Raw genomic sequence first — 14665 nt, forward strand, 5'->3', positions numbered from 1 at the left:
GTTTGGCAGCTCAGGGGGAAAACGGGCACCTGGGGGGGGGGTGGTACCCAGGAAACCTGCACGCCAGGCTGAAAAGGATAGCACTGGGACTGAGCAGAAGCCGAGCGGTCCCCGAGGGCAGAGGGGCAGGGTGGTCAGTGCGGTTACTCGCAGATGCCGCGGAGAAGCCGAGCTGGCCGGTCCCGAGGAGAAGCGGAGCAGCCCGTGGCAGCGAGGCGGGGGGCAAAGCAGGACCGTCCCCCAGCGCAAAGGAGCCGCGGGTGTTTCCTGCAGAAGCCGGGCAGAAGGCAGAGGCCGAGGCCAGGAACAGGAAGCGGAGGCTGAAGCGGAGGCTTGTTGGAGCACACGCAGTCATGCAGGCCGGAGTCGCTGTGGGGATGGGCTCTTGCCATCCACGCCAACGTCCAGACCGAGCTCGGATAGCGTGAAGCAGGGCTGTTAGCTTTGCACGGACAGACAATGAGTTGGGGCCTTTGCGACATCCAGCTCCTTGCAACATCTAGTCACGGCAGTGACCTGCTCCGCTCCCCAGGCTCTGTACTGAGGAGTCGCTGCTCTCTTGGCTTGGCAAGAGACAACCATTTAGGACGAAATATCTTACCAGGGGCTGAGAGACCCTCAAGCACTCAGGCCTGGCTATGTGAGGAACTATGGTTCTCCGAGCACTCAGGCCTGGCTATGCTGCTTCAGGGACATGGCATGATTTGTCCTTACGATGAGTACAGGCATCCTCAGTTCCCATGGAGTGGGTGAGTGGGAATGGAGGGGGCCTACCCCCACAGAAAGGTTCAACATGTTGTTGGCTTGAGCCCACCACAGAGTTTGTGCCTCTTGCAGCCTCTCTCCCTTAATGCTGAGTAGCATTGTGGGTGCCACTGCTTCATGGTAAATCCCAAATGCAAAGCACTGCACTGTGGGATGAAGCATCAAGGACTGTCTGAGTTGATGCAGCATGCTCATGGCATCTGTCTGTCTAGGTATCGCCATAGCCCCTCCCACATTGCTGCCAAGTCTGATGGGGCTTTAGATGTCCCCCTTAGATGGGCCGTGAAGGAAAGCTCAGCTCTCCTGGTGCCACATCTGCCACCTTTCTATTATCAGTTGGTCAGGTGTGCAGAGCTAGCTGTTGTGCCATGATCTCTACCCAGCAGGTCTGAGCCCTCTCAGGGTCTACGCACTGAGTCCTTCATGTGTGACTGAAGCCTAGACATGAATGCCACCACTGGAGGAAGCCAGCTCATCAGAGCACAGCATTACCAGATGCTTCCTGGGTACCTTGTATGGCCCAGCAGCCCTCTGACAAGGCAAGCTGCAAAAAACATAATCTGTATGGCTCATAGGGAACTGAAGTGTGGGCCTCAGGAACAGTATGGATGAGATGATTCTGATATATATGGACCAGAAATGTCTGCTCTGGCCTTGATACTCTCTACAGCACAGTGTTTTAACACAAGAAATCTTCAGGGGTATGCAATGGAGAAAGCAGATCTGCCAAGCTCCTGCTTAGCAGAGCAGCATGATGTGCGCCATTTACCTAGAGCCTAGAGCAACAACCAACAGGTGTTCTTTCAGAGTTGGGGCTGGGCTTCCCAACTGGGGAATTTGGGAGCAAAGTTTGTTTACCTCAACCTAGGAAAAGTCAGATGGAGACTCCCTAGGGATTCTGCTAAACCAAGGCCAAGCCCGTGACCTCACCCAGCCCCTACTTCAGTCGTAGCTTCCATGCAAACAGCAAATATTCTGTCTGTCTCTCTGTGCCCAGAATACACAGAGAGGGCCCAAGCTCCAAGGTGAAGCTGCCCTACAGCAACATTGAAACTAATTCCTATCCTGGCCCATCCCTAGTGTCTTGCATCTGGGAATCTCAAATAATTTTGCAGACATCCCCAAATTATCCTCCCTGTCCCACTGCTGCAGAGCTGAGGAGTGCTACGCCCCTCTGTACAATGCAAAAGGAGATTAAGCAACTTTCCGTCATTATGGAGTCAGTGGGCATGCCTACATGTGCGTTTATGCTGGCTTAAATTTACTGGGCAATAAGCAGGAATAGGCCAGTGTCTACACAGGCACGTGTTAAAGCGCATTAAGTTAGTCCCAAGTCAGTCCACAAACACAGTGTTACTGCGCAGTAAGGCATCTACACATGTCTTACAGTGCAGTAACTAATCAGGCATAAATTTGATACCTGCATGATGCAGGTATCATATTTACACTCAAATTGGCGTAAGTTGCATATTACTGCACAGTATGGGCACGCGCGTGTAGACATGTGCCTGTACTGCGCAATAATTTTGGTTATTACACAGTAGATCTGCACATGTAGAAGCGCTCAGTGAGTTAGGAATAGTACCCAGGGGTTCTGCCTGCTCTAACCACTCGACCACATAATTTGGTGTGCAGTTGGCTGGCCTCATTACTTCACAGGGCACACCTAAAATGCCCACATACAGCTGCCAGCACCTTCAGATATATTCTGGGCCAAACATGGAGCTGATCCAAAGTTCCTTGAAGTCAATGGAAAGACTCCAGTTGGCTTAGGTTCGTATCTCTATGACTGGGTTCTGAGAGTTTTAAGTGCAGTGGTGGCACATCTGGGAATGACAGCAAGACTCTGGCATTGCTTCATTGGCTACAGGCTAGGAAAAGAAAGTAGCCACCCTACTTGCAAAATTCTGGCAGCCCTTGCTGCCCCTGGGGACAAAGGGTCTGTGTGAATTGTTCTGAACATCAGTACTTCATCTCTATTATTTCAAGGAAACTAAGGAAAAAAGAGGGAGTGGGTTCTGGTTATCATCATTTTTTGTTAATTATCCTTCCCTAGGGAGGGGGGAATTAATTCTATCTGGTGACCTCACACAGGATTCCATGGCAACCGACAGAATATATTACATTAGGGCGCATTACCATGCTATAGAGATAAGGGGAGGGAGGAGACTTGGAAAGCAGAGAAAGTCCTTCCGACATACTAGAGCTCCTCGGGACATGATCTTTCAGGCCTTTAATGGGCAAAACACCCAGTTACTAGAAGATCAGGCTCTTAGCCACTAAAAATCATAGGAGAGGGGACCCAGGTGACCTTCCGGGAAATCGGTGTTTTCCAAGATGCAGTTTTTCCCAATGACTCAAGCTGCCTGTTCTTCAGCATGGGGTGATCCTATTTACTTATCTCCCTCACCAGTGTGGTGTAAGGGTGAGATAGCTGGCCAAGCAACAGTGCTAGCTTGATGTATGCCTGGGCTTTTCCAGCAGGACTGGTAAACCATCCCAGAGAGATCCCATAAGACATGTGTGTGTAAGGCAAAGAGGTCAGGCAGAGTTGTCACCCTTGTTGCCTTTTTCTGAGCTGACTCTGCCTCAGGCATCTGGGCTGGCTGGTTGTTTTGCATGAGATTTTCAAAGTTACCTTCAGAGTTTGGGTGCCCAGTTCCCATTCATATTGGGCACCCATATTGCCTACACAGCATAGCACATCCCAGTCCTAATGGATGGCAAATCAGGTGCATTGATCATGCTTAGATATCTGCAGTAACCACTGAATAAAGGGATAGACACGAAGAAATAAATAATCAATGCTAAAATACTGTAAAGAAAGAGCGATAGAGAAGGTTTATGCCAGAAACCTGTCAAGGGGGCTTTCTATTCCTTCTAGGCCAGCCACTAATCCAGCCCTGAAGATTTGAATCCCAGAGTAGGTCTATATTACTACTGTACAGCAGGCTGATTTGCCCCTCCCCAATCCATACAACCTTCTCCATGGCTCAGCAAACAGCAGAGGCAGCATAGTTGGGAGGTTCATGTGCTGGACAGTTGATTACTTTGTCAAACTAGACTGCAGTATAGTTACCAGCACATCATTTGGGAAGGCCATCAATAATTCACACTACACTCTGACAAATAAGTCAAGTCCATGCTGTGATGCTTTTGCCTAACTTTCCCCAGGTTTGCTTGCTCCCATGTCAATACACTAGCACTCAGTAAGCCAGGGGACCTCAGTCATTTGCAATCAGGGTGAAGTGCTCATATTACCAGCTTTATGCACCTCTCTTCTTTTGGGCACCCATTGGGGGCACCCCAAAATTTAGGTTTCTGAAATCAGAGGCTGTGTTTCAAAATTTGGCTGCACAATTAACCCAACAGTCTTTATCTCCTCCTGCCCTTTATGCTTCCTAACATTCAGCAGTAAGAACACCACCAAGACCCATTCTCCAATGAGGTTTATCATAAGGGAACATGCTACAAAAATCAGATGTCTTAACAGGACTTTTACTGTAACTTTGACTGACTTCCATCTCTTTAAATAATCATTTCATCTAGAGAAGCTTCAGACATTCCCTAAACCAACCTCTCCCTCTTCTCCACTCTCTCTTTATATATTCCCTGCACATCCCTTGAGTATCCCACCATCCTCCACTGCAGAGCCAGCTCCTTGCTGCCTTGGCAACGGCCTCCCCAGGATCAGTCAATAAGACAACCCCCCCACCCCCCATATATATATATAGGTATAGATAGATGGACAGAAAGACAGATGGAAAGAAAGAAAATATCAGAGAGGTCTCGTGCATTTATAAAACCAATTTGCAAAGGGGAATTTTTGTTTGGTCTCATTATTCCTCTAAGAAATAAGGTAAGTAGATACCCCCTCCCCTTTTGAAACCGCCCACTGCATCACCAGCAGCACAGAGCCTGCGAAATACACCAAGCTGGAAGAAATGCCTGTGAATGGTTCATTGAAGAATGGCTTTGTAAACGTGGAATCAACCATCAGACTGGAAGGGGGTGAAAGACGCCAACAGAATATAGCACATAGTGGCTGTGTTCCAGGTGGCGGAAGGGTTTAATGATCTAAGGATCTTCTTCCAGTGACTCTCCTGACACTCAGATATAACATTTTTCCATGCAGAGGGCATTTGCAGGGAAGCCTGTTCACTGTGCCTCCCGTAAGCCTAAATCCTGTGCTCTCTCTCTCAGGTCTCCTTAGAAATGGGTCATTCCCAGAGCTCAAAGAAAAACTAGAAAGAGGAAAAAATAAGACAGAGGAGAGGGAATGATGCCCAGTGCTTGAACATGCATAATAGACTGCTGGAACCCAATCAAGTCATTAGAGGAGGAAAGACAATGTTGCTGTATTCTTCTTCCCAATTTACAGCAGAGCGGGGACAAACTGGGGGAGGGGTCAGAGCTTGGCTCTAGGCTCCAGGCAGGATGTGACCTGCTCTAAGGTACTTCTCCCTCTTCCAGGAAAGTGTTGGAAGTAACGTAGTCCATGCCAGTTGGAATCTATGGGAGTGGGGCATCTAGTCTGCTTGGGTACTTTAACAGGCCCACAAGATTCCTTTCAATGAGTCTAGGTGTCTCGGTGCCTTTGCAAATCTGGAACTAAATCCCTTGTGAAAATAGGATTCATGCTCCCAAGTCACTTAGTGCTCTGGAAAATGTCACCCTTTTGCTAAGGCCAGTAGCCGAGTGCAGGACAGGGCCACTGCCAATCCTGATGTCTTTCCTTCCTCTTCAGAGGCAGATGCCTGCTCACACATGGAAGTCCCTCCCAGACTTACAAACACCATGTATCTGGGTCCAAGAAGGCAGTTTTCGTTAAGCCCTCCCAGGGATAGCTGTTCTTCTGCCATGGTTTAGTACCCATTGAGGTGCTGGGGCTTAATGCCCATTTTATGGAAATGGGAGGCTCCTCCCTAGCTTTCTCTTGTGGCCATATGGCTGAGGGCAGGTGAAACTTGGGGGCATCTGAACCCCAAGCCTCCAGGCTTGGGCCTGCACAGAGGACACCTGCCAAAAGACATTGGAAACATCTGGAGCCCCTGGTGGGGGTGGAGGATGTTTGCCAGTTGTAGGGCCACTTATGGTTCTGGACTGACTCATAGATTTGGACTTGATTTGGCAGATTTGGCTTGGAATATGAAAAATTTCTTAAAAAAAAAATGTAAGTCCCTCCCAGACACCCTCCTCCATGATAGAAGCCAATGGGCTTCATGTGTGCTCTGTCTGTAAGTCAACTGCCTTCCGCCAATTGCCCCCCAGACCCTTTTTGCACTATGCAGAGTGACTAACACCAGTTGGCTACAAGAGCAACTGACCCTGCGTGTGTGACTGAATGCATGTATGCAAGCTGGCAGTGGAGGAAGTGCATCAGTGACAACCACTACTACTCACAGCTCATGTCAGCTGCACTCACTGCCATGATGTGTTTCTGTCATACATACCTCTCCCACCTCCCCCCTTGCCAGTGCCAGCCGTACTCATGCAAACCTTGTGATATGGCTTCAGTTCTCAGAGGCACTGAAAAGCCAAGGGGGAACTGACCTGTTGGCCATAGGGAATGCCTTGCTGGCCTCTCTGACCTTTTCAGCACTGTAGGGACCCAGTAGGGCTAGCAAACATACCCCAAGATCTTTGGTGTAGCAGGTAGGGATTGTGGAGGGAATGGATCACTCCAGCTCCCATGGGCTGTGGCCCCGTGGCAACACTAAATCAAAATTTGGGGAGGTTCACCAGTGCAGAGATCTTGCCGTGGGAAAGAAGCAATCAGCTGTTGCTGTGGGGAGCTGAATCCTTCCTGGGCCTGTTTCTGGCAAGGGATCTGAGGGCCTGTTTTCACTGTAAGTACCATAGCTGAGCCTGGCTCCAATGGCATTTGACACAAATCCCAGCTTAGAAGGGCTGCCAGCAATACCTGCTCCATGGGCAGAGATTGATCTATGTTAAGTGCTTGAGGATGGGGATGGACTGATTCTGGGGAGCCAAGCATCCCAGTGTCCACAGGAGAAGAGTCCCAAATCCATCTGTAGTGCTTGAGCCTGCCAGGGAGCAGTGGGGAGGATTCCTCCAGGCAAGATGGTGGAATCCACTCCCCTCCCATGTAGCTGCTTGGATAAAGCTCCAGGCCTCCCCATGTCAGAGCTGTACTCCTGGTCCAGCCTCACCACTCGGCTGGGCGGGATAATGTTTCACCCTAGGGACTGTGAGGCTGGGAGGATCCCGTTCCCAGCCAGATGCCGTCATTTTCACAGACTCGGTGCATTAAGTACCAGGTTCACACCTGGAAATAGGCTGCAGCTGGCAGAGCTGAGGGTGACCCCAGGTTTCCATTTTCCCAGGCAAGCTAGGGCCTGGGAACAGCTGGCCCCACCTGGCACTACCATTTGCCTTACACAGGCTCCCCACCTCACTCAGCCATAAGGAGCACCAGTCTGGCTCTAGCATACAAGCAGAGGCCTTCCAAGAGTATGCTGCAGCTGAGGAGTAGTCACTTCCCCTATCACCTCTAGCTAAGCAGTGCTGGGGAAGTTCATTTACTAGATGGGAGACACCCTGAAAACCAAAGGTTTGTAGAGCCAAGGATGCTCTGAAAACTGTTCAGCAGAGCACTATGGGGCACTCTTCTCTTTGGGGAGCTCCCATTTTGGAAAGACATGACTCTGAGATCATTGCAGCCCTTATACCACAAAGCGTGATCCCAACCTCACAACCTGATTATAAGTTAGGCAGTCATGTTCCAACAACCTTTTTTTTCTCTGTGGTTGCAGTAAGATACTCACTCCTAAATTACTGGGACTGCTTTTGTGTGAGCTGTTAACAAAGGGCTGTGGTCACTGCCTCGTTCAGTGCTCGCCTTGCAAACCCTGCATGTCCACAGCAGATCCAGTCCTGAAGTCATCAAGAGCCTTTCTGTTTTTATACTTCCTATTACAACCACACCCTGGGGACCTGGCTGAGGGCCTCTTTGTACCATGCACAGCACAGAGAAAGTGAGACAGTCCTTGTCCCAAACAGCTAATAGGGCACATGGACATGAGAGAGAAAGGTTGGGAGGAGCAACTGAGGAACCCAAAGGCTCTTTCAGATTATGCCTTAAAACCTCTAGCTCTATGAATTCAGACATGACTGGATGAAAATCTCTGCCCAGGGGATGCATCCGGTTAAAGGATTAAAGGATCTCAGTGGTCTTCACCGGCATTAAAACCAAAGAGTTTGTCTTATGTGACTCTTCAAGGTAGTGTAAGAGTGATGTAGCCGTGATGGTCCAGAAATTATACAAGAAGAAAGGATTTCTTAGCACTTGCCAATCACCTCCACTAGGCACTTGCTGTGTTTAGCTTCCTATAATCAGAGACCTAAGGAAGAACAACTTACATTGCAAAGCTTGTCTAACTTTATCCCAACTACAGAGTTGCTCCATAAAAGATATCACCCTAAGGAATCCTAGACTCATGGCTATTCAAGACTCCTTATCACTGTGCAGAAGATCTGACTAAACCATCCCCTCTTGAAGTGTGTGCAGCGAATTGGCTGCATGAAGAGGAAGGTCCTACTCTCTTCAACGCCAAGGGTAAACGTCTTGCTGTTGTCAACAGTACAGGATCAGGCTCTTGGCCTGTAAAGCACAGTGGGACATCAACTTGGGTTTTATTAGAGAAATTACAGAATGGGGGAAAGACAGCAATCCTGAGAGTGGTCCAGCTCTATGTTGCCCTCCTGCCACAGACTGAAACCAGGGCACGGAGGGGCCTGGCCCAAGGTAGCAGAATAAGGCAGTGGCTTCGGCTGTGGCTAAATCAGCATGAGATCTACATTCCCAACACAGGTGCCGAAAGCTGCAGAGGCACAAAGCCCTGCTGTGGAAGGAGCCCTTAGTTCCTCCAGGCCTCAGTTCCCCACCTGTACCATGGGGATCATGGGGCAAGGCCGGATGGCAAGGCACTTCCATACACTGGTTAGGGGGCCAGCGAAGTGCAAAGTTCACAAAGCCACAGCTGTGCTGTCCTCTAGCTCCCTGTTGGAGAACACAGGACACCCTACCTCCTCTGATGGTTACACCATCATGGTGCCTGGGGCTTGTCTCTCCCAGGGGATGCCCACACAGCTGCTGCAGGTATGGCTGCAGCCTGGAAAGGCTTGACCACACTGGCTTTAACCTTGCTTGGACAGGGAATCTCCACAGGGAAGAGATGTCAGTGTGGGCTGTACAAGCCTGCCAGGAGCCCAGGGTATGTGCTCTGTTCACCAGCCTGTGACAAACTCTGCCCTGCCACAGCTTTGCTGGGACTGACACCTGAGCTAATTGCATCTGCAGACTGCAGTGTAGATGTGCCATACGCAGAGGGGCTAGATCAGCTTCACAGGCCCTACATCAATACAGGATCTATGTGTCTTGAGTTAGCATGGTGCTTCTGAGGAGCTTGGCCTGTGAGGTTCCTCTAGGAAACCCAGCTGGAGCCTGCAATTGGCTTTTCCCACATTGCAACCTCCTCCCGTCCTATGATTATGAATTGTTCCCTTGATCCAACCAACTGGTCCAGAAACAGCTGCCCTGTTCATGAGGCCATCTTCCCCCCAAAGGCATTATGCCATTATTGTTCAGCTGATCAGGCCATTTTGCTGACTAGCAGATCAGCATCTGCACATGTCAGATCCTAGTCACGTGTCTCCCTCTTCTCTGTGCCAACAGTAACTTGAGGAGTAAGAGCACATGGTGCCAGAACTGTGTCAGTGCACAGTGCTTGCTCCATGTGACAGCAGCCATCATACCCATGGTACTGAGACAGCACCCAGGACCCACAGTGCCTCCATGCCAGTGCCCAGATCCCAAATGATGCTAAACATCAGCAATTATCCATTCAAACTGCTGGGAGTTGTGGATTTAGTTCCACCAAATCAGGAATCATCCATGCAAGTGTTAAATGCAGCCATCTCTGGGGTGGGAGATAGCAGTAGCTTGACAAAGCACGTGAGGACTATGCAAGCCTTTCAAGGCAAAACATTGCCAAGTGATGTCATATGGGGGATACAAGGAAGCCAGACTTCCAGGCTGGAATTTAGCTGGGCCACTGGAATTAAAAGAGACTCTACAGCTACGCAGTCCTGCTCCTCCCATCACAAGATGAGAGAGAGAAAGGCAGGGGAGAGGGGGACAGAGATCACTGTGGATTTGTAGGATCTTATTCATCTCAGCTATGAATGCTGAATCTGATAGCTTGCTCTCCCATCCCAGGACTTACTGATACACAGCCAGTGAGAGTTTGGCCTTAGTACCAACTTTAGGATTTGTGATAAAGCCAGATGTTGACAGGGAGGTGAGCTTCTTAGGGCTGGCTTAAGGGAAATGTACCCGCATTGAAACAGGAGTAATTCTCGTAGTTAATCTCCGACTCAGTGGTGTCTGGGCTGTATCTGCTGAGCGGATCACTACCTCCCCGCTCCCTTCCCCAGGGGGTCTGGGCATGCAGGCAAATTACAGCGGAATCTCTTGAATGGGGGCCGTAATCTTTTTACTATGTGTGCGAGGTCCTGTCTTTTCTCTAGCCTCTGGTGTGCATTTGCATTCAGAGGCTGAACACGGCTAATTTGGACTCAGAATAACAACACGACTTCCATGAGCTGCTCCAAGATGCCCCTCTAGCCAGCCAGTGTGCTGGAGAGAACAGCTGCTCTCGGCTCCAGCCGCTGTGTGTGCTGTCCTAGCTGGCTGGAATGTCTGCCTGGCATGGTGAGGGGGAGGTGGAAGAGCACAGGGCTCTTTGGGGCACCTCCCCAGACAGCATAATTTAGAGCAGCCCTTAGGGACTGTTTTTGGTCCTGATTGGTTCCAGGACCAGGGGAATTGAAAGGGGGCTTCCATGTGCCTTCCCCCGTTCTGCGCATCCTTCTTCTCACCCAAGAATCCAACTTTTTGTGCATGGGCAGCAGACCTGACTCTGAGCAGCCATCTCATGGATGGATGCAACATGGTGCTGAGGGAGAAATTTACTTGCCTGCAATGATTGGCTCCATGTGAGTCTCGGTGTGGACTCAGATGTTAGCCAGGGCTGGTAGAGCTGCCAGAGTCCCTGGCCCAGGCCCCTGAGCCTCAGCACACACATACGGTACAGCGCTGACTACCCACTCCACCAGGGAGGAGCACACAAGCCCAGCAGATCCTTTCTCTTTTCTGGGCATCAATGGAGCTTCTGCTTTTGGTGCAAAGTGCTAGAGGCACTGCCATGGCTCAGGGCAGAACTGGGACCCACCCAGGAAGGCCCTCAGCCCCTGCTGCCTCAAGCCCAGCTTCTCTAAAGCCTTTCATTATGGTTTCCAGAGCTGAGAACCGCAGCCTGTCCCTTGCCTCCTCTAGCCGAGATGGTTCTTGCTCCTGGAGCATAGGACATTGCTAAGAACAAAGCTTTCAGAGAGCTTTATCTGGGGGCAGCCCTGTATCACCCTATGGGAACCTGATACGTGGGCCTGTGAAGTGGCCTGCCCAAGGACGCACCCTGCTTCAGCGGGAGTCAGGGATTGATCCCTATTCTCCTGAATCTCAGCTCTGCAGCAGCTCTGCCCTGCTTGGCGTCTAGTGGCAGATTAAGTGAGTGCTGAGATCTCCTCCAAGCCCCCAGGCTGCTCATCCCAGGGTCAGCTGGTCTCGATATCCTCATTGCATTGGAGCAGGAAGCAGGTTCTGAGACAGACCAGTCAGCAGAGAGGTAAACACCCAGTCCACAGTGTGGGGCAATGAGTGACCACTGTGTAGCCAAGCCAGCGGGTAGCCAGGCACTGTGCTCAGAGTGAAGGGCTGATACTAACCATTGCACAGCACCTTTCTCTCCATTGACTTCCATGGGAATGGAGGGCACCCAGTGACTGCTGAAACTTTAAAACCATCATCTCTGCATTTATAGGGCAAGATTCTTGGGAAACAGCCACATCTGGGGAGGGAGACTGTTGCTCTTGAGTGTTACCTTGTTAATGGCCAGGACACAAATCCAAGGCCAGGGTCTGTACTAGGCCCCTACTATGCCTACTTGGTGGAGAGCTCACGGCCATACTCCCACAGGCTGTCTATGCTGCAGTGGTTGCAAACTGCAAAACCCACCCAAAAAGCTGGTGGACACCTGGGCCAGTTAGGCCATGCTGAGCTCTGGACTACTGCAGCTACTCTGGCAGTTTCAGAGCGAGCTGGATCAGGGATGTCTGCAGAACTTCAGTACAACAGTATAGACCTATTAGAGGGAAACACCAGGAACCTCCTGGAATAGGCTAGACTCGGTTACACTATCTGATGAATTCGACTGAGGTCAGAGACCCTTTGTTTTCAATACAGAAGCAGTTGGGTAGTCTGGCCAACCACAGGCAGGCAGACAGATACAGAGAGAGCTCTGATAGACTCCTGGTAGAAGAATCAGTACAAATATTCAACACATTCTGGACAGAACACTTCTTACTGACTGACAGGAGGTTTTCTAGCTCTCAGCCACTGCTTTGCTCCTTTACCAAGGGTCAAACAGACACAGTACACCTCAGCAATACTGTGCCTCCAGGGCCAGCTTCCAAATGCTCACCAGTAAGTCAGGGAAGATTTCCAGACTTGCGTAGCAGCTGATATCTGAGGCAGCTTCTAGAGCGACACCAACGATCAGATTTTCACTGGAGCTCAGCACCCTGTGCCTTTAGCCCAAATAAAGCCTGATGGCTTATTTCAGTGCCAAAATAGGAGCAATTTACTGACAATTTGTTCCCACATAGCCTGACTGCCTTCACTCAACTATTATTTGCCCACCACTTGTCCCTGCCAAGCTCTGCACCTAGCCACCCTGTCCCCACATCCCCAAAGAAATAGAAGATCTTCAGCATGCCTGGCTGGATTGAAGGGGTCTCGCACACTCATCCAATGTTCTCTTTCCATCTAAACCAAGGGAACTCCAGTTCAGAGCTTCTGCTGAGTATTATGATACCACTTTGCCAGGGAAGAAAAGAGGCCTCCCAGCAGGCAAGTCGCAGTCCACTGAGGGTTTCAGGCTAATGCCTTGCACCCAGTGAGAGGCTGGTCACATTGGTTGCTCCTTCTCTAGGCATGGCCAAAGTCCAAGACTGCAGGCTCCTTTGGGAAGGCACGTCTGTACAATGCTCAGCACAATGAGCCCTGACTAGGGTCCTGAAGTGTGTTGCATTAGAGAGAGCTCACAATAATCATGTGGCACCATTGTCCCAGTCTGATACCAGTGATGCCCTTTGCTCAGGGACAGTACAGTTCCAGGGCCTTACAGGACAGATTCCCACTGGCAAGGAAATCTGGGTATATTTGACGTGTAACTGGCTTTATTCACACATGAATATCAGTTCTGGAGCAGAGGAGGTCAAACAGCTTGCACCTAATCCCTTCTTCCATGAATCTCAGTACAACAGTAGTGAACAGGCCCCCAGAAACAATCCTGCCTCACTTCTATCCCCACCCCGCCCACTTTGGGGTGCCTCCTCCTTGATGCTAGAGCTCCCCTGCTTCTTCCAATAGGAGCTTGACTCTCTGTAGCCCAGCACCTTGCACTTCCTTCACTCCAGTGCAGAGCCACCTTTTAAACCCATTCTGCACTGCCACAAGGCAGGAGGGGGCACGTCTAGAACCTATGCAGGTCCCAATGGTACAGCTGGGCTCACTTCACCCTCCCCGCCAGCCTTCCTGCCCCTAGAGCTCAGGACTCCATAAAAACCACACCAGTGCCTGACTCAGTCCAGAACAAATGTCCAGCTGAACCCAGCTGGGAACCAAGTGCGGCCCATGGGCATCCCATTCACCATGAGCTCATTACCGGCCTCCTGTACCTCGCAGACTGAGTCAGTAGGGGCAGGCAGGCAATGGCTTCCTAGTCGGCAACCTCATTTGGAGCTAATTACACAGCATCTCGATCCTTCTTCCTCACTCTGTCCTGCCCACATCTCTGCCAGTGCAAACACTTCACCACCATTGGAGTGATTCCAAATTTGCACCAGGCATCACTGAGGGCAGGATCTGGCCCCATCAGCTACTGGTTAGTTATCATAAAATGCAGCCTGCAAATAGACACTTCATGCCCATTCCAGAGCACCACCCCCATCACAGCCTGTGGCAAGGCTGCTTACTCATGGCAGTGCCCCCTCCACTCCCAACCCACAGAGGTGTAAATCCTGGATTGACTTACTCAAGCCTTGGAAGTGGGGTTCAGGCCCCTCTGCAGGGCTGGTCTGTGGGTGCTCCTCTGGGGAGGGCTCGCTTCTTTCCCTGTCCCCCTGTAGCCTGGAAGGCAGAGCAAGGTGTTAAGGTCTGTGGGGCTCAGGGCCAACTCTGCAGGAAGCTGTCATGGGCAGCAGACACTGGGTCCCAAGCTCCGTGGCAGTAACAGTGACTGGGGAAACAAGGGAATCTGGGCCCCACAGGCAGATGGGACCTTGCTGGAACCAGCAGCTCCTGGTTGCTGGTGGCGAGGCTGCTTGTTCTGCCTGGGAGGCAGGACACGGCTGTGGAAGCAGAAATGAGATCTTTGGCCCATTCTGTTCTAGCAACGTGCCCACCTGGCCCTTCTCAGAGTAGCATCAAGCCCTCACAGGCATGGAGGCTCTCTCCAGGCACACCCCTGCTGTACAGTGGGAGAAGGTGCCATGTTGGGAGGAAGCAGCTACCTCTGGCAGGAGGATGTTTTGGTGGCTGTGACCTCCCACAGCTCAATCCCCTCCTTTGGGAAGCATCCCCTGGAGTCAGTCTCCACCTGGAACCCTCCAGGCAAGGACTTGTGGTGGATCTGGGGAACACTGCACCCCTTTGGTTACACCATGTCTCTGTCTCTGCAGGTCCTTGCTGGGCCTGTTGGCTGTGGCTGGGAGCAGGAGTGTGTCACCTTGAGAACAGCTATGCAGGGTTTTCTGC

The 14665-nt window shown here is 50.9% G+C and overlaps 1 protein-coding gene across 3 annotated transcripts in view; it reads right to left on the reverse strand.

Moving 5' to 3' along the window:
- The window catches only part of NAV1 (neuron navigator 1), a 243154-nt gene that overhangs the window by 158355 nt on the left and 70134 nt on the right, over positions 1-14665 (reverse strand). For all 3 annotated transcript variants that reach the window (XM_025211157.1, XM_014522734.2, XM_025211156.1), the window contains exon 4: positions 13944-14038. In XM_025211157.1, coding sequence (XP_025066942.1) covers positions 13944-14038 — 95 coding nt within the window. The remainder of the gene's footprint in view (positions 1-13943; positions 14039-14665) is intronic.

This window comes from Alligator sinensis, unplaced genomic scaffold (genome assembly GCF_000455745.1).
Source record: "Alligator sinensis unplaced genomic scaffold, ASM45574v1 scaffold766_1, whole genome shotgun sequence".
Classification (NCBI taxonomy): Eukaryota; Metazoa; Chordata; order Crocodylia; family Alligatoridae; genus Alligator; species Alligator sinensis.